This window comes from Desmodus rotundus, chromosome 4, assembly GCF_022682495.2.
Source record: "Desmodus rotundus isolate HL8 chromosome 4, HLdesRot8A.1, whole genome shotgun sequence".
Lineage (NCBI taxonomy): Eukaryota > Metazoa > Chordata > Mammalia > Chiroptera > Phyllostomidae > Desmodus > Desmodus rotundus.
In genome coordinates, this window is record NC_071390.1 from 167,765,773 (window position 1) to 167,783,761 (window position 17,989).

The 17,989-nt window shown below is 43.4% G+C and overlaps 1 protein-coding gene across 3 annotated transcripts in view; it reads left to right on the forward strand.

The window, feature by feature from the left end:
* Positions 1 to 17,989, forward strand: part of PPARGC1A (PPARG coactivator 1 alpha) — a 622,917-nt gene that overhangs the window by 178,428 nt on the left and 426,500 nt on the right. The window contains exon 2 of one of the 3 annotated variants that reach the window (XM_045182634.2): positions 3,678 to 3,742. The exons of 1 other annotated variant lie outside the window; for it this stretch is intronic. In XM_045182634.2, the coding sequence (XP_045038569.1) occupies positions 3,725 to 3,742 (18 nt within the window). In that variant the 5' untranslated portion in view covers positions 3,678 to 3,724. Of the gene's footprint in view, positions 1 to 3,677; positions 3,743 to 17,989 lie in introns of those variants that run through there. One more of the 3 variants, XM_053922148.2, reaches the window with a different exon arrangement.

A 17,989-nucleotide genomic window follows, 5' to 3' on the forward strand; every position in this document is an offset into this window, starting at 1 on the left:
AGCCAGGGTCAGGGATATACTTTCATAATCTGTTGGGGGTGGGAAAGTGAAGGGAAAAAAAGCTGGATTTTTAAGTAGAGGAAGGAGGACCTTTTACTAGCCAGAAACACCAAATGAGGAGAAAGGAATGGAATAGAACATGAATGAAATAGAATAACCAGAAAAATATTATCAAAATGAATGGTATTTATCCAATCACACACTCATATCTAACCATCAACTAGTTGAAAAAATTTGAAAGCCCCACCTTGGAATAAATTTATTTTCTTAGGCCACACAGAATAAAGAAAATCATAATAGGCTGTGTGTGATTAATTACATTCAAAGTAACAAAATGAGAGTAAACCAGTTTTTCTGCTTGCATGGGGCTCACAGTCCATGTATAAGGAACGGTGTCCTGTAATTAGAGGTGAATGCCTTGGCCATAAGAGGCACCTGAAGACCCAGAAGGGCTGGGAAGGAAGCTGAGGACTGAGAAACGGGTAGGTCTAGAGACCCCAGGCTCTGAAGGTTGAACTATTCACACTGTTGGGCTCAGGGAGAAGGAGAGCCAGGGGCAAGGATTCAGGAATGTGGTCCCAAGAAGATAAAGAGAGATTTGCCTGGCTTTGGCATTCCAGATGGGTGTGGTGAGGAGAGAGGGAGGCCAGGAAAAAGGAGGCAAGAAAAGTAACAGTGGAAACATTCTCTATTACTCAGAGACTCTCCCAGTAGGGTGAAAAAAAAGGGGTGGAGATGTGGATTTCTGGAACGATATTTACAAAAACATCAAGAAAACTGACAAGAAGGCAAGCATAGAGCTCAGTGCTATAGGAATGTCCCTGTCTTCCTATATACCGGGGAGGTATGAACCCACGTGTATGCAAGTAAGTGGCAAAACTTACTGGGGCAGCCTCAAGGTGGAAATTCATAGCTATTATTTTTGTGGCCTCTAGCTACCAGAGCTAACAGGTGAAGGTAGTCTAGCGATCCTAAGTGGGAAAAAATGACATTTCAACATTTTTGTCAGGTAGGCAATTTAAAAATATCCTTGAATTTAATATATACCATTAATGCTAAAGGTTGTGTGATAGCGATGCAAAAATGCCTTCTTTTCAATAGCTGTTAAAAAAAGAAGTTTGTTGTAGCGGGCTAGGTCAATATAGAGAAGAGACCATGACAGCAGCCCCATAAAGCTGTGAAAACATACCACGAGCCTGCCCTCCAGAATTAACTAACACCACAACCTATGTCAGGGACTCACTATTATCCAAGTATCAGCTTCTGGATTCTGTCCAGTGCCATTAGCGATTCCCATGTTGATTGCCCTGTTATTCATGAATGTTAATTGCTTTTAAATCTCTTTGGATGTTCAGATGCTTGGGGAAAAAAATTCTGACTGGTGATGCTTGGGGAAAAATATTCTGACTGTCGAAGGTGCGGGTTTTATTAACGTGCAAGTAAACAAGAAATCTGTTTAGAGACTCTAGCAAAGTGTCTATGATTCAGGATGTTTGGAGACAGTGGATGTGGCATCTTTCTTTGCATGTCTGTCGTGTGTCGGTGGTGTGATAGCAGGGGTTGGGAAGGTTTTCAGCGATATCTGTGGTGTTTGTCCAAAACCGGCATGCTTGCAGGTATGAGTAGATAACCAAACTCTTCCTTTTGGGGTTCCCACTTGCTTAGTATGAGATGACCTGGCTACCTTTGTGAGAAGCTTGTACTTAATGCTATCAAATCAGAAGATGTAGACATATGAGTGTAATTTGGTCCACCACCTGTATGTTGCTCTTCATAGTTTCTGAACCAGAAGGAACCTTGGAAATAAGCTTCTTAACCTTCCTTATTTTGCCACTGGGGAACAAAGCCCCGGAGGAGGAAGGAAGAGGTCAGGGCCACAGGGCAATTCACAGGAGAACTGGGCATAGAGTGAGGTTACTGGACTCTCGGCCCAGGGCTCTAGCAATCAAGAGGAGGGAAAATAATAAAAACTGGTGTTTATTATATTTTCAGAAACATTACAATGAGTGTTTGTGGAGATCCCCCCTTCCCCCACAGGTGGGAAAATATATTATGATTTAGTATTGAATTTCATTTATTTGTAATTATAACAGTATCCCAGTGAGAATAAAGGAGGTACAGGACAAGGGCAGAGCACCCAGTTCAGCATTGCCATTGCCTCATTCAGCCAATATTTATGGAGCGCCTTGACCCTGGAGTTTAGCGGTGAACACAAAAGTTCCTGCTTTTATGGAGTGTAGGTCCTAGTTGGGGGCAGGGGGAGTCATAGGAAAAGAGGTAGAGAGATGAAGAAAGAGGAAGAGTAGTCAGGGGACAGAGCGTGATGAGCTCTTTTAGGTGAGCGCTCGGGGAGACCTCACTGGAGTGGCATATGAGCAGCGATCACGGGAATGCCTGCAGCAAGGTTGTTTCAAGGAAAGGGGACAACTGGAAGGAAGCAAGGTCCTGAGATGGGAATGTGCTGGGGGTTTTGAGGACAAGCCAAGAGGTCAGTGTGGCTGCCGCTGAGAAGATAGCGGGAGACCATGACCCTCAAGTCATGGCCTTTGGGAAGGCTCTGGGTCGGGCATTTTTAAGAGGAACCATCTTTCTACACTACTGCAATCGCAAATAGTATGTCTCATAAACAGAGCCCAAATTCATCTTTTCTGAGAGTATTTTCTGAAGGTGCTGTCCTTCTGGGATTGGTATCACTGACTCACCAGGAGTGTCCAGGAAATGTCAATTCTTTCCAGAGAATTTTATTTTATTTTTATTTTTCCTTTGAAATATTTTATTGTTTATGTTTTTACAGTTGTCCTATTTTCCGCCTTTGCCCCCCTCCACCTATCCTGCTCCCCATCCCCACAGTCAATCCCCAGACCATTGTTCATGTCCATGGGTCGTGAGTATATGTTCTTTGACTATTCCCTTCACCTTCTTTCTGGAGAGTTTTAGATCAGAGTGGTTTTCACTGTGCTCAAATCATTGAACCACAAGATGACAGATTTCTTGATGATGGGATCTGTGTCATGCACATTTTTGTATCTTCCAAGAAGCCACTTGGAGTGCAAATCTTATATGGAGTAAGAACCCAGTAAATATTGATTATTTGGTCAATGCATGAGTCAGTGACCTGAGAGTGGTTGAAAGGGTGGGGTGTCTTAGAAAGGGCTGTTAAAATATACCCCCCTAAAAATGTTGTCGGCAAGATCACTTCTGAAGCTTTCTAACGTCCTTGGAATACTTTTTAAAGACAAGTCCATGTACTGACATGTGAAATAAGTACATAACACACCGAACAGTAGTAACATTATTTTCAGGCCAAATTTTAGTTGGATGGTTGTATTTTGTCAGTCTTATTTTTCTTCCATATTCACAACCTTTTCTCTGGTATTAAAGGAATGTTGGTATCTGGGCTCATTCGACCAAGGGGTTACATTCGGCACCGTCTGTACTCTGGGTAACATGTGTTGAGTGGATTGAAATGGTGGTAGAAGTTAAGTCAGAAACATCAGTCCCCAAGGAAAAGGTGGGTGATCAAGTTGCACTGTGATGGGGAAGATGAAGGTTCTCATTCTTGTCCTGCTGTTACTGAATTCTCTCACTGTGATGGACCAATAATTTATTTGCCTATTGCATTTTAATATCCCCATCTGTGAAGTGGGGGTAACACAAACTTACCCTCTGCCTTTCAGGTTTTTTGCGAAAATCAGTGAACTAATATTGGTAGAATTGGAGCCCCATGGATGAAGGGTACTTTGTAAGTATAACGCGTTATTGTCATGTTATGTTCTGTTACTCCAAAGTGCAAATAAATATCAGATGTCTTTTCTTGCCATATTAGGGAATAAGTAACATCAAGTTTCATACCCAAATATCAATAACCTGACTTCCTTTGAGGAATTTAATATTTCTGAACTCTATCATGATTTGTCAATATGTTGGATATAGAAAAGCCTGATCCCCTACCCCCCACCCCCAATATTCAGGCAATGTTTACTAGATAATTTAGAAGAATATACGTCTATATAGTGTGTAAAAATGCTGATGTGAACCCTGGATATGAGTGCAAGCTGTACTGATTTCTCTGGCCCCACCTTTTTGTCCTTTATTTATTTATTTATTTATTTATTTATTTGACTTGCATTTCACTCTGTGTTCTGAGCAGTCAGTTTGTGTCTTAAAGAAATGGTGGGTTGGAAGGAGAAACTGAATGTTTCACTAGGTCAGCAATGTTTTGTTAATGATGAAACTAAATGAGACGTCCCTCAGACAACTTGCTAAGCATTGTGTTTTGGTTGAAGGAGGAGGCCAACTAGAATGGTGAGCTAAGTGTGGATCACCCCTCTCTGACTATGTTACTGCCCAGATGGCTTGGGAGTGGCCTGGTCCACAGAATGGCCAAGGGCTGTAAGCCACAAAGTCAGAGAACAGGCAGAAACTGCACAATCCCAAAGCAATGGCTTCATCTGATTTCCCCTGCTGAATGGTACATCTTTTTTATTTTGCCAAGGCATTGGTTGACATAGCAAATTGGCTGGTGACATGCCCAGTGCTTAACATGTAGTGTTTTTTTTAAGCTGGTTGTCATCTTTTAAAAACTCTTAATATAGAGAAATATAAAAAGTGTCCTGACTACTTGTTGAAGCCCATTTTTGTGAGTCGCCTGGAGACTCATGGGACTGTAGGATCTTATGTCTGGAAGGGACTACATGTCTCATCTAGTGCTGTTTCCTGGCTGATTTAAAGATTCATCTGATGGGTGCCTGGAACCTCTAGAGGCAAGTGTTCTACCCCCAGAGGTACCTCTTTGTAGTTACGGCATTCTTTCTTGAGTTGAACCCAAATCAGCCCTCTATGTATCCTCCACCCTTGAGTCCTAATTTCATTTTTCATACCTACAAAGAACAAGTTCTCCTCTTCCAAAGCAACACCCTTTCCAGTGTTTGGTGGCACTTATTGGGTCCCCCCTAGAGTGGTCTCTTTGTTAGTTTCAGTTCCCTCAACCACTGGAACTTGTATGCAATGACTTCCAACCCCTTTACCCCTCTGGGAAGGTTCTCATTTGTCTGTATCTTTCTTAGCAAGCAGCCCCGAGACTCTGCCTTCTCCAGGCCCCACTCTGCATCTCAGAGTCGAGAGATCTAATCAAAGGTATGGAAGAGAATGACCTCGAAGAAACCAACTGAAGTCACATGCACCCATGGATTGGTTTGAGTAATAAGACAGTAAAGCCCACATCCCTCTGTGACGTGCAGATGATTGACAGGGAGAAAGTTGTTTTGGTTAATAACACAATCTGCTTGCCTCCTGCAGACACAGCAGCAGCCTACTAATTCGTTAGAAGTGAATTAAGGTTGTTTACTGGTATTTTAGAGTAACTGCCAGAGTGAAAAAATAAAGTTTGTACTAGAGACCACTCACTTACTTCCGAGTTGCTGATTATTTTAAACTGAGTGCATAAATAATATATCAAGATACGAAAGGTGATTTGAAGCATTTGAACACGAAGCCTCCTGTTTACTAACTGTCACTGAGCTGAAGAGAATTCAAACAGCACTGAATCTTTTTGTCTGTGAATGCGAGGCATGAAATTAACTTTCATTTCATAGTTAGCCGAAATCATGATTAAGGCAGTCTTGTTGCTGTGTCTTCTGATGATCTGGGTCTCTTTTGCTATGCGAGGCAAGCCTTGGCAACAGAATGCTTCTCCTGTCTCCACTGAAACAAGACCCCTGTCCCTGTCCCTTCCCCCACCCCAGGGTTTGTTTGGGTCACTGAGTCAGTTTGCTCTGGATAGAAAGGAAAACAGCGGAAGGATACTACTAGACTTGGTTCCAGGGGCTCTGGTCCCGACTTTGAGGAGCCCTCTACGCATCTCTCTTTGCTCGCCTGTTGCATAAGGGTAGTGGCATCCGCTTCCACTACTTCACTGGAAGATGGAGAGACCCCAATGAGGTCATCATTGTGAAATGGCTCTGAAAGGTATCAGGTGTCATTTCTGGACAGCACAAGGCTGTGTTCTGAGTGACTTACGTGTACTAACTCATCTCGTCTGCCTGACAACCCGATGGGATAGGTACCGTTATTGTCCCAATTTTGTCCCTGCAAAAACTGAAGCTCAGAGACGTGAGGAGACTTGCTCCATCACCTCACAGATAATGGTGCAAATGGGATCCAAATGCCAGGCAATTGGGGTCCAGAGTTTGTGTTCTTAACTTTTACTTGTTCGGGAGAAGGAGCCAGCTTTTCCTGCACATGGTTGTGCCTCCTGGTCATGCTGAAGGAAATGAAACATAGTTCCTAGTAGCCTGGACCCATGTTACCCGAGAAAACGCAGGTATGGCTTCCCTGTGAGTGATCATCAGCAAGGAAGAATCGTGCTGGATAGGGAGGCAGCCAACTGTATGGAGTAATTATGTTTTATGTGTGAAGAGCCAGGCGATTCCTAGATGAAAAGCCCTAAGTGAAAAGATCTATTACTTGTAATGCATTCAGAAACAAGGAATTTGATTCACTTTTTGTCCCTGTAAACTTGAAAGTGTGATAGCCTATTTTGGAGTATGGGGAGAGTGTTAGAGAATGAATAGAAAATGTATGGAATGTTTAATTTTGCATGATTACATTTCATATTTGCCGAGGTAACTGTGGCAAATAGAAATGCATAACAACATCACAGCATATCTATTTTAGATGTTTTGATGAAATACTCTGGGTTTTATAGTCTGATACATGAACCCTTTGGGATAAGTCTTTATTATGCAAATGAACAAGAATGTATTTGTGTTCGCATCATTGAAAATATGTAACTTGTATAACTGCTTTTTTATTTATATTTACATTATATTTATTTGAATTTCAAAAGAGGTAAGAGCCTAAAGTGATTAATGAAAACAAAAATGATGGGAATTTGCAGATATTCCCCCATGAAATATGCTCAGTCTGTAGTGAGGTTATACCTAAAAGTTGGAGTGGCAAGACTGGGGTCTGATTTGCTTTGAGTTTCTCAATGGAGCAGTTCAAAAATAGGGTCATTTGCATAATCCCAGAAAAATGGACAGACTCATGAGAAGTAATCAGCTGAAGGGGAAGAATAAATACTTCAATTTCAAATGGCCAAAATCTCAGCAATTGTGGCTGTGCCCTAGCACTTGTTAATACAATAAGGTTATTGCATAACTAAATACATGATGGAATTCCTATAATCGGGAACTTAGTTTTCTCATCGCAATACGCAGCTTGCTGATGTTGAAAAGCATCAGGGTCTTTGAGGAGGAAGCCAGCCAGGCTCCTGCTTTCACAGCACAGCCTCTGCAGCCTTCTGCAGCTCCTCTGGCCATTCGGACACACTTTCCTTTCAAGTTATTTTTAGTTGGTTATATTTAGACAAGGTGAAGTTAAGCAGGAAGTTCCCCAAAGTCTGACTTGCCTGCCCAGCTGTAAGAGTCCAGGATCATTTTGCTGAAAGTGTCCCTGGTGCCCTCTAGATTTTTCTAGGTAATAATGGGTGAAATGCAGGCTGGAGAGGAGCGCTATTTGGGGCTGGGCAGTACCTCTTTGGGTCTTAATTCTGAGATGGCTTAGTGGAGTGGCTGAGAGGACAGGCTCCAGAGCTGGGCTCCTGGGGGCAAACCCTGGTGTGGCTTCTTCCATGCTGTGCAACCCTGGGAAAGAAACTCAGTCTCCCTTGTTTGCTTATGTGTGAAAGGCGAACCTCAGGTTGGTGCGAGGCTTCACTGAGTTCATGTATGGAAAGAGCTCAGAAAATACCAGGCAGCTTGTGCACCCAGCAAATATTAGCTAGTATTATTAGGCAATCTGGGGGGCAGTTTTTTACTCCTCTGAATGTGGCAAATCTTTGAGGAAGAACAAATAAATAGATTTATGGTTTCATCCTTTCAAGAAATATTTATTGACCATTTTATCTACCACCATTGTGGGTGTCAAAAAACGAAGATGAATAATACCTTTTCCTTGCCTTGGGAATTGAATCGGGAAAATAGACGTGTCAACAGCTGCTGCTGCTGATGATGTTATAAATAATAGCATTAAAACAGAGTCTGGAGATAGGGAAGATATTTTAGCAGGGACTGGTCTGTCATCACAGCGCCCCCAGCATTTAACACATAGATGCAGAAATGAATGACAGGAATTTGGTTTAAGGTTATTTTGTCCAAGAGTCCAAATGGTTTATCAGCACAGAGTAGGTTCCTAGCTGAGTAGTCTCTTAGCATATGGGTGGGAGTCAGTCTGTGTTTGGAGATTTAGTGAGTCTGCGAATGCATGGATAAAACTGGCCTGGAGCTTCTTCTCTTTTTAATTATTACTGTTAGCTGGAGGAAGCAGGTGGATTTGCTAATGCTGAATATTAGGTCTGGCACTAGGGTGAGGCCAGTGAGGTGCTCACACCCAGGGTCCCCCAGAGGCCTCCTTAGATTTTGCACCATAGAGGCCTCGCTTTCCCCACCCTGTTCCAGGCCCTGTTGAATAGGCTTGTCTTACCTGTGTGACCGTGATTTATCTGAACGTTTCCCCCCAATTGTATTTTGAAAAATTTCAAAGCTACAGAAAAGTTGAAAGAACAGTGTAAGAAGTACTCTGTATACCTTTTACCTATCTTTGTGAATTGCCAATATTTGGCCACACTGACTGTTTGCCCCTCTGTGGACATGACTTTGAACCTTGTCCTAATGCACCAGAGGAATCACGTATCCTCCACGTATCCTCCTCCCCCCTCTAGTGTATATAATGTTAAACTTACTTTCTAAATTCTGCATCGCCAAATTATAAATTTTAGAAGAGAAAGTCAAAAGGAACATTAAGAGAACTTTGCTTAAATATGTTTTAAATTTTAAAAACTGCTACTTGCAATTCATTGGTAGACTATTAATACACTAAAATATTTAGAACATGGTCTATTTAAGATGCCTAAAATTTGAAAGGCCTGAAAGTTTTTCTGGTTGACATTCTCTTTTACAAAGGAGATAATTTTTTTGTCGTTGTTGAAAAGGCAAGTTCTCTTGCCCACTATTTTTCTGAGAGCCTTTCCAAAGTAGATAGTAGACTAATTACTAATACAGTGACATCATTGTTTTCTGCGTTAAGACCTTTCACTCTAAGGGGTAACTTTGCAACTATAACATCGGGGCTATTTATACATTTGGTGAGATGCTCTCAAATAAAAAGAAATACACATTTGACTTTGCACTACATTGACCAACTTTCATGAAAACAAGCTTCTCTGATCACTTTGAATGTTTATAAAAACTAAGGTGTCACTATAAAAGTATGGCAAGACCTGCCAGAATATTATATTATCTCAGTGGTTTTATTTATTTTATTTTAATTTATTTTTATTGTTGTTCAAGTACAGTTTTCTGCCTTTTCCCCCTACCCTTCCCCACCACCTGAGCCCTCCCTGCCTATCTCAGTGGTTTTAGAAAGGCTCTCTGCAGAACCTTGGGAATGAGGGGAGGAGCCCCTGAGGGGGTGGAGCTGGCCTGAGGGGATGCCTGCAGGGAGACCCGCACAGGAGAACAAGGTGGCTTACATTCCATTGCCTGTCTCTGACAGGAAGTGCTCTGTGCTGTCATTTGCCTACAAATCAGCTTTCAGGAATGTGTTTTAAAGCTAAAAAGGTTTTGGTAACCACCAAATCACCATCAGTGGCTAGAAGAAGAAATAGGAAAAATTCAGGCAGTCACGTGTTCAAGCAATGAGAAATGATAGCTGTCAACTTGCAGGGTGGGAGAGGTCAGAACAAGTGTGAAATGCAGGCACAAGAAAGGAAAGAGTCCGTGTCTGGGGGTGTTCAGCAGGGTCAAGCGCCCATACATGGCTCAGGGTGGTGATTCTGCGATGGAGTGACTACTAGTCCTTAACTCAGAGGGTCTCATTCAGTAGATCCAGGTTCAGGAGTCCGGTTTTCTTACAGTCACCCCATACCTTACAGAGCAAAACTGCCCTAAGGTTATGTTTATGTCATGGAACATTATAGGATTTGGTGTTGCTAAAGATGACTGGCCTTGGGAGCTTGCTGAGTTCACTCTGGTTTCTTGAGGTTTCACTGGGAAGAGGTACAACACCCACCACTGGCCCAGAAAGCCTGAGCAGAGGCAGACTGAGATCTGGGCTACTTCACAGTTCTTTACTTTCTCCTCTCCTCTTCCTCCACCCCCTCCCCTTCCTCTGCCTTCTCTCTTCTTCCACCCCTCCACCTTCTCCGTCTTTTTATTGTGCTGAAGACAGATTGCCAAGAGGCCAGGGCCCAAGGATGCAAATGCCTAAGGCACCTCAATAGGAACAAGACCTTTGATACTCGACATGGTGTTTTAATTTACCTTTGGCTTTTCAGGATGGCACTTGTGTCTGCCCGTGTCTTTCCTTTGGATGTTCAGGTAATCCTAAACTAATCCATGCCGAGGCTTTTCTATTTGCAGCAGACTTACCTTCCTAACAACTGTTTGAGGCTAATATGAAAATGAGTTTGCATTCCCTGGGCAGATGAGCACAGGAGTTAGTCTACAAGTTGCAAGAAACCAGAGTGTAGCCAGCCACCCTCGGGCAAGGAATTTTGGGATAATTCCACAGTCCTCCAAACCTCGGGGTGGGATGCCTGTCCCTGGGCCTCCAGACCTGGGTCGCGTATCCAGAAACAACCATTCTCTTTATCCAGTTCTGTGCATTTCCTTTGTTTTACCTCGAGGACTAGCATCAACATTTGTTCCTATGACCTCTCTGTTCCCACCATTTAGTGTCTGTCATGTAGTAGGTATGTATACCCTGGCACATGGTATGCATTCGATACAGAAACTTTTGCCTATTGGTTAAAGAGGGTTGTCAATAATTCAGTATTTCTTGTTTTAGATTGTCTTTTAACAAGTATTTATTGAGCACTTACTATGTGATGGACTTTGTACTAGAGGCTTCTATACTATTTGATTCTCACAATAGCCTTCTTTACCTGTCTACGATGGGGAAACTGAGGCTGAGGGAGACTAAATAATTCGACCAAGACCACACACATGTCTGTGCACTAGTCCAGTCCAGATACCCCATTTTGAGTTTCACTTCTGTTTTTTTTTTTTTTTTTTTAATGTTCCTCTCCCAGGCCTTGCAAACAGTGAGTAGGTTTCCTCCCGGCTATTAAACTGGAATTTCCTCATGACTGATTCCCCAGGATTCCAATCAACCTGCACATAGAAGGAAAGTTCCTCCGCCCCTCGACTGTCAATAAAGAATCTGCCTTCATGGCCGGAGACCCTGAGTGCCCTCAAACGCCACCGCCCGCAGTGCGTCCAAGAGCGGAAGCTGCTCTGGGAGTGGCCAGCAGGGGCTGCCTGTGAAGAGCCCAGGACATGAGGCCTGTGCGTGTGCCCCAAGTGCTGTTTTACAGAATACCATAGTTGTCGCAGTGACTAGAAAATTGAATTGGTTAAGCCTTCTGGGTTTAGATTGTTTTTTGGAGAGTGAGTAACTCTATGATTTTTACTTGTCACAGGCTAAAAGGGGGGAAGAAAAGTAAGAGTGAAACTTTGTAGCTATTTTTCTTCCCTGTATGTTCATAGTGGTTATTTATATCTGGGAAGTTTCTACTGGGATTTGGTTCGGGGTACAGACTTGGCAGGGTGGCTTCTGCACTCCACGGTGACATTTGACAGACTGCAGGCAAGGTGGGATGGATTTCTAATATCTAGGTGTATGGATCTGAAGGCCAAGTGTTGGGATTGTACTGTATTATGAAATGGATTTATTGACCTGAATCTAAAAGTGGCCTGTGGCCTGTCAATATCAGATCTGTATCAATATGGTTGATAAATTAGGGTCCCCGACCCTTTGTTTCATTTGCTTTATCGGCTCCACTTGGCAGTAACGATAAAAGACTCCAGGTGGTGCATTGCAAATGGCTGATTGCTCTCCTCACGTGTGCTGCGGGACTCAGGGCCTGGTTTCGTAATAGCGCATATGTTAGAACCACCCCAAAGAGCACTGCTGTGCCTGATGTCCTCCCCCCCGAATCAGACACCCCTCCGCAACGCTGCCTTTCAATATCCTCCTCGCGCATTAACCTTGAAACGCTGGGCCCATGCTGTAGGTAACGTCTTCATTTTCCAGATGAGGGAATTAAGACACTGTGAGGTGAAATGAGCTGCCCAAGGCCATACGGTAAATCTCTCATGCAGCTGGGACCCAGGCAGAGGAGTCACGGTCCCTGAGTGAGGGCAGGGTACTTTCCTTCTCCGTGGTTACAAAGTGAAAGGATTTGAATTTGCAAACACTTGCTGGTGATATATTTTTCTCCCCAGATGTGGACAGGCTGCCATCTTATCTCTGAGTGTTTTGGAAAAGAAATCCATGTCCCTGTATGGGAAGCAGAGGGTTGAAAATGTGGTATATTTGGTTTTTGTCGCCATAGACTGGGGCTGTGGACTTTCTATATCCCATTGGAGGCTGACCCTCATAGGCTGGTTCTTTCCGTGACACAGGAGTCTTTCGAGGACAGTTATATATCCAGTCAGATGTTAGATGATATGAGAGGACAGAGAAACAGAAGACACAATTCTCCCCACTAGAGTGCTTACCTTCTGGCTGGTGGGAATGGTTGAATGCAAGAGATCTTTGGTAAGTGAGATAGGCCCTGTGACTTCATTTACATGACCACACCCACCACACAGCAACCAGGAATGACTGCACTGTGCTAGCTAACGCCCTGCATATACGCACCCAGCCTGGCCCAGCAATGCCCTGGAAGGAGGTTCACAAAGGTATTTGGAGTTGGCCATCCCTGTGGGTGCCATGTGGGGTTCAGGTGTAATTCTGAAGGTAGAACTGATCTCTTTGGCATAAATTATGCTATTTTCTTTTTACTTTTGAACCTGTTCTGGAACTCTGAATCCAGTCACTTTACTCTGATATCACAATGAAGGTGAGCTGGAATCGAACACCAGAGAGATATAAAGCAAAACCTCTAAGAATGCTTAGGAGGTAAATGGAGTTTTACCTGGGAAAATTTTTTCCTCCACTCTTTTTGGTTGAAAATTCATTTTTACAGTGAAAAAAAAGTATATCATGGAAATAGGCTTGTATCTCTGTTTTCACACCCTTTTCTTTTTGCTGAGCTCCAGGGTTATCATTCTGAAGACCGGGTATTTTTTTGTAGGTCGAGGTGATCCATGGTGTTAACCAACTGGTGGTCTTTAGCACGAAATTTGTGACATCAGTTTATTTCAAATGCAGTGAGTTAACAAGCATGTTTCCCACAATCTCAATCTCATTTGCATCCCTTGTGCCTTGGAAGATTGTCTCTTAGTGTGTTTTTGCTTTCTCACCTCTACCCCTCAATCCATATTCCCCAAGGCTCAAAGAAGGGAGCCAATTTCACCTGAACAGATTGTTAGAGGTACAGATCCCCCAGGGATTCAGATCTAATTGGTTTGGAATGGCATCTAGGAATCTCCGTTTCTAATAAGCACCCTTCTCTTCTAACAAGCGCCCTAACGAGGTTATTAGAATCTTTATTTGTAACCAGCAGGTGTTCTGAGGGCCACACTTTGAGAAACAGTGTTAGAAGCAGAGGAGCTGGCTCCTGAGGAGATGCCACAAGGAGTGGGAGAGGGGACATGTGTGAGAGGACGATGTCCCCTCTTCTGGAGGATGGTCTCATGAATGAGTTGGTGACAGCTTTTAGTCAATGACCCTCTAGTTAGACAGTCTTGTAGGAAATTTAGACCGTACATCTTACCCCAAATTGAAGTTTACAGGCATTTACTGAACACATTCTCTTGGGAATCTCAGGATCTGAATGAGAAACAGTATAATACTGATCACTGGGAAATATATTTATTATGGGAACTATTTTTTTATAGTAGGGAGAATTTATTTCATGCAAAGAATATATTGTTTGATTGATGTTATCAGATCATAGGAAGTCTATGAGAAAAGAAACAATAACACCAGCAAATTATCACATTAGGGTTGTTCACCCAGCCATTTGTATACCATATGAATAAGCACTCTTAGAAATCTTTTGTTATTCTGTCAGATAGAGAAATTATTCATAGAAAACATTTTCATTACTTTCAAAGCAACGACACTAGTATAGCTGAGCATAAGAGTTTGTGTGTGTGTGTGTGTGTGTGCGTGCGCATGGCTTGTGGGTGTATATCAGCAAACAAGCCATGAACTAATAATAAAACAACAAATTAGCAACAATTTAATTAAGCACAATTTATGTCAAAGTATCTGAATAGGGAAATGATTGCATAATTATATGTAAAAATTCGAGGGGAAGAATAGACGTTTTTATTCTTATATTCAACTCTGCTTTCCGCCATTGTCCGGCAGCTGTTTTTTCAGCTGCCAAGCTGGGTCACAACTTGGGCCAAACAATTTCCGCAGGAATGGCTTGGGCGAGCTGGCGGGCTGTCAAGCTGTGTGGTCCGCGTACCAGCAAATGAGTAAATCAGAGTTATAAGTTGCAAATGTGCCTCAAATTAACTTCTGCATTGTAGGGAATGAGTTTGGCATAATTTAAAGTCCGTCTCAGTGACAGCCTTCTCCCATGGCAGCCAAATCAAGGAGAAGATGGAAAATGAAGGCATGGCGGGCCACGGAGTTTCCACAGGGCATGAGCTCAGTGTACTGTGCACGAAATGTCACATTCCAAGAGGTCCTGGAATTAGCAGGCTCAGTGTCATATCGCGCTGTGGTCTCTGTTCACATGATACAAGCCCTTGCTTATCTGACCAGGCCTAAAATAAGACGCTCAGATGCTTTATTTATGAGCTCCGGGTCACCCAGGCCCGTGATGTACGTAACCTTGGGGTACACAGCATTTGATCACTTCAATTCCCATTAACTACCTGTTTCTAAATGGGGAAAAGCAGCTACCCAGCGCACTGCGTTATTCATGAAGACACAAAAGCAGCCTGTTGTGCTGTCACCGGGGCTGATTTCCATGTAATGTGATCCAGCTGTTGAGTGCTGCAGTGCAAATTCCTAATGTCAGTTTTCTCCTTCTCTTCCTCTTTTTCTCCTTCCTTTCTTTTCCCTCCTACTCCTTCATTTTTCATTCTTAAAAAGAATCGGCCAGTTCCAGACATTGTTAAGCGTATGACAGTATGTCAAAAAGCTGTGAGCTGTTTCCCTTTTTAACGCAGAAGGTCGTGCTGGTGTCGTGGGAGTATCTCCTGCAGAGTTTCTGGACTTGGGCACTATTCACATTTTGGATCTGATTGTTTTCGTGGTTGTTGTGGGGACTTTCTCTGAATTATAGGGTGTTTGGAACATCCCCGGACTCTACTCACATGACAGTTGCACCTACCCACTTGTGACACCCAAACATGTCTCCAGACATTCTCAAATGTCCCCTTGGGAACAAAATTGCCCCTGATTGGTCTAGTGCGACAGCTTACTGAGTTTTTGTTACTGAAAAATCTCACTCACTGTCTCTGACATGTGGTTATCGGATCTGGATTTAAAGGCAGAAAAACCTGGGTTTGAATCCTGCTCCAACGCTAATTGGTACTAACTGGTATGACTTTGGGCAAGCTATTTAGCTTATCTAAGCTTTAAATTCTTCACCGATTAGATGAAAATAATAATACTGAACTTATAAGGTAATTGAAAATCAGTGAGTTAATATGTATAAAGTATATGGCATATGATACATGCTCAAAAATTGATGGTCTGATTATATGACCTGATATATAAAATACTGCGATTGCCGACTTAGACATAAAATACTCTGATTGCCAACTTAGACATTCAGTGAAATAAAAGGCAGTCCTGGGGACCCCTTTTATCATGTGTTGCTCGGTTCTTGTCTTGACCTTCTTGCCTTCCCCTCTGCTCTGTCCCCCAGCCATTCTATTTTCCAGAAACTGACTAATTATGGCCAAAGCTGCGAGACTGGGAGAAAGGAAGGAGCTTTGGAGACAGGATGGAAGAGAAGAGTTTTCCAGTGGGACCATTCTATGAGGAAGCCCCATGAAGAGGCATGGGCAATTCATGTACCTTCCTGCACATTAAACTATGTAGAAAGATTGGAAAAACAAAGAAACTCTCAGCATGACATTAGTCCGAACCCCACTCTGCTCTCAACAAATGCCAAATCCACCTTGTAGTTTTGCTTCAGGAGAAAGTGAAACCGCTTTCCTTATTTGGGAACAAGGTGACAAATGTTCAATCTGTTTTCTTAGGAAACAGCTGAGAAAACAGTCAAAATGCTTCCATGCAACTAGCACAGTTTTCTGCCTGGATCTTCAAAGTCGAAGCCCTTTTGAGCTGCCTCTAAATCTAGAAATAAGGGTCTGGCTAAGAATGAGTGAGTAGATATCAGCTGGGGAAGTTAAGACTGTAATCGTTGATGTCTCTCTGTCATCCATCCACACACCTATTTTATAGAGACTCTCAAGTCTGGTACTTGCCAGCAATTAAGAAAATCTTGCCACCCCCCCCCCCCCCCCCGCTCTTCCCATTTGTCCTGAACCTCTCTCATCTCAGGGGGGGGGGGTTGTTACAGTTTCACTCATGTTTTGTAGATCTCTCTTCCTCACATCCATCCTCTTTCTAATCCTTTCTAGTTGCACCATGGAACATGAGGGTTGAAAAGGATAGGACAGATGATCAAGTCCATTGGTTGAATTTCTTCTAGATGATTCCCAACATGTTCCATTTATCCTCTTGAATGATTCCAGTGAAAGCTCACTGGTATGTGAAAGGGGATGCTCAAATGCTGGACCACTCTCTGTCTCTGCACTCAGTATTAATTTGACAAGTGCATCCTGAGGACCCACGGTATGCCAGGACCCAAATAGGAATAAAATATAGCTTCTGTCCTCAAGGAGTGAATTGTGGTGTGATGATGTTTTGCATGGATGTAAATCATTCATTTATTCATTCAACAAACATTTACAAGCAATTATGATGAATTAGGTACCTTGCTAGGGGCTGGGGATACAATGGAGCAAGAATACCATTTCTACTCTCAGTGGAGCTTGAAGTCGGATAGAAGAGAAAGACATTAATCAAAAGTTCACCTTAGTAAATATATAATGAGATTGTGCTAACTTAAGTACAGTGAGGGAAAGGGGTGTGGCTCTCTGTGTCTATAACCATGAAAGCTGACTCAGATTGGATGGAAAGGGGGGCCTGGGAAATGTTTCCTCTTCAAACTTCTTTCTCTGAGCTGTGAAGGATGGGCGGGAACTAACGAGCTTCTGAGGTTGAAAGGGGAGGGAAGGGTTAGCATGGCAATTGGGGGAACGGCAAGTGGTGCAACAGGAGCAAACACAGGGACCTGGGGGTGACAGAGGCCACAGGACTCAGCCCAGGCAGCAGAGGTGGGTGAGGTCACAAGGGCTTCCAAAACTGTAGAGTTTGGTATTTATCTTAAGACCAAGGCTACTGAAGGCAATTTAAGAGCTGCAGAGGAGGTAAAACAGGCAGACCAGGTGACGGTTATATACGCACCAGATCAGACCAGCGGACGGAGAGGATGCACAGAGACACATGCATACATGCTGGGAGGGTGCTGAGGATGAGGCCTCAGACTCTGCTGGGGAGGCTGTGACAGGCTTTATGGAGAGAATCACGTTGCATCCTCATGAAATGAGAGCGGACGTCTTCTGAGCTGTTGTTCTGGGTAGGGAAACAGCAACTACAGAGATAGGCAGGTCTGAAGATGTACAGGAATATTCCAGAAGATACTCTTCCTAGGCTGCAGCACAGGGCCAGCTTAGGTAGTGAGCATCCGGGCACGTGGCTGGAAGGTGAGCGTGGCCAGCTGGCCCCGAGCCCTGCAGAGTCCATGGTGGTGTTGGAGAGGGAGAGCCAGGCACTCAGCTGGCTTTTTAGAACAGTCAGTTGGCCTATTGTGTGGCGGTGGAGACTGGAAGCCAGAACATCTGCTCCAGGGGCTATGCAGTGGGCAGGACGAGGAATGAGGGTATCTTTCCCCAGGGCGGCAGTGGGGGGCTGGAGCAGTGAGGAGAGAGGATGAGCAGGA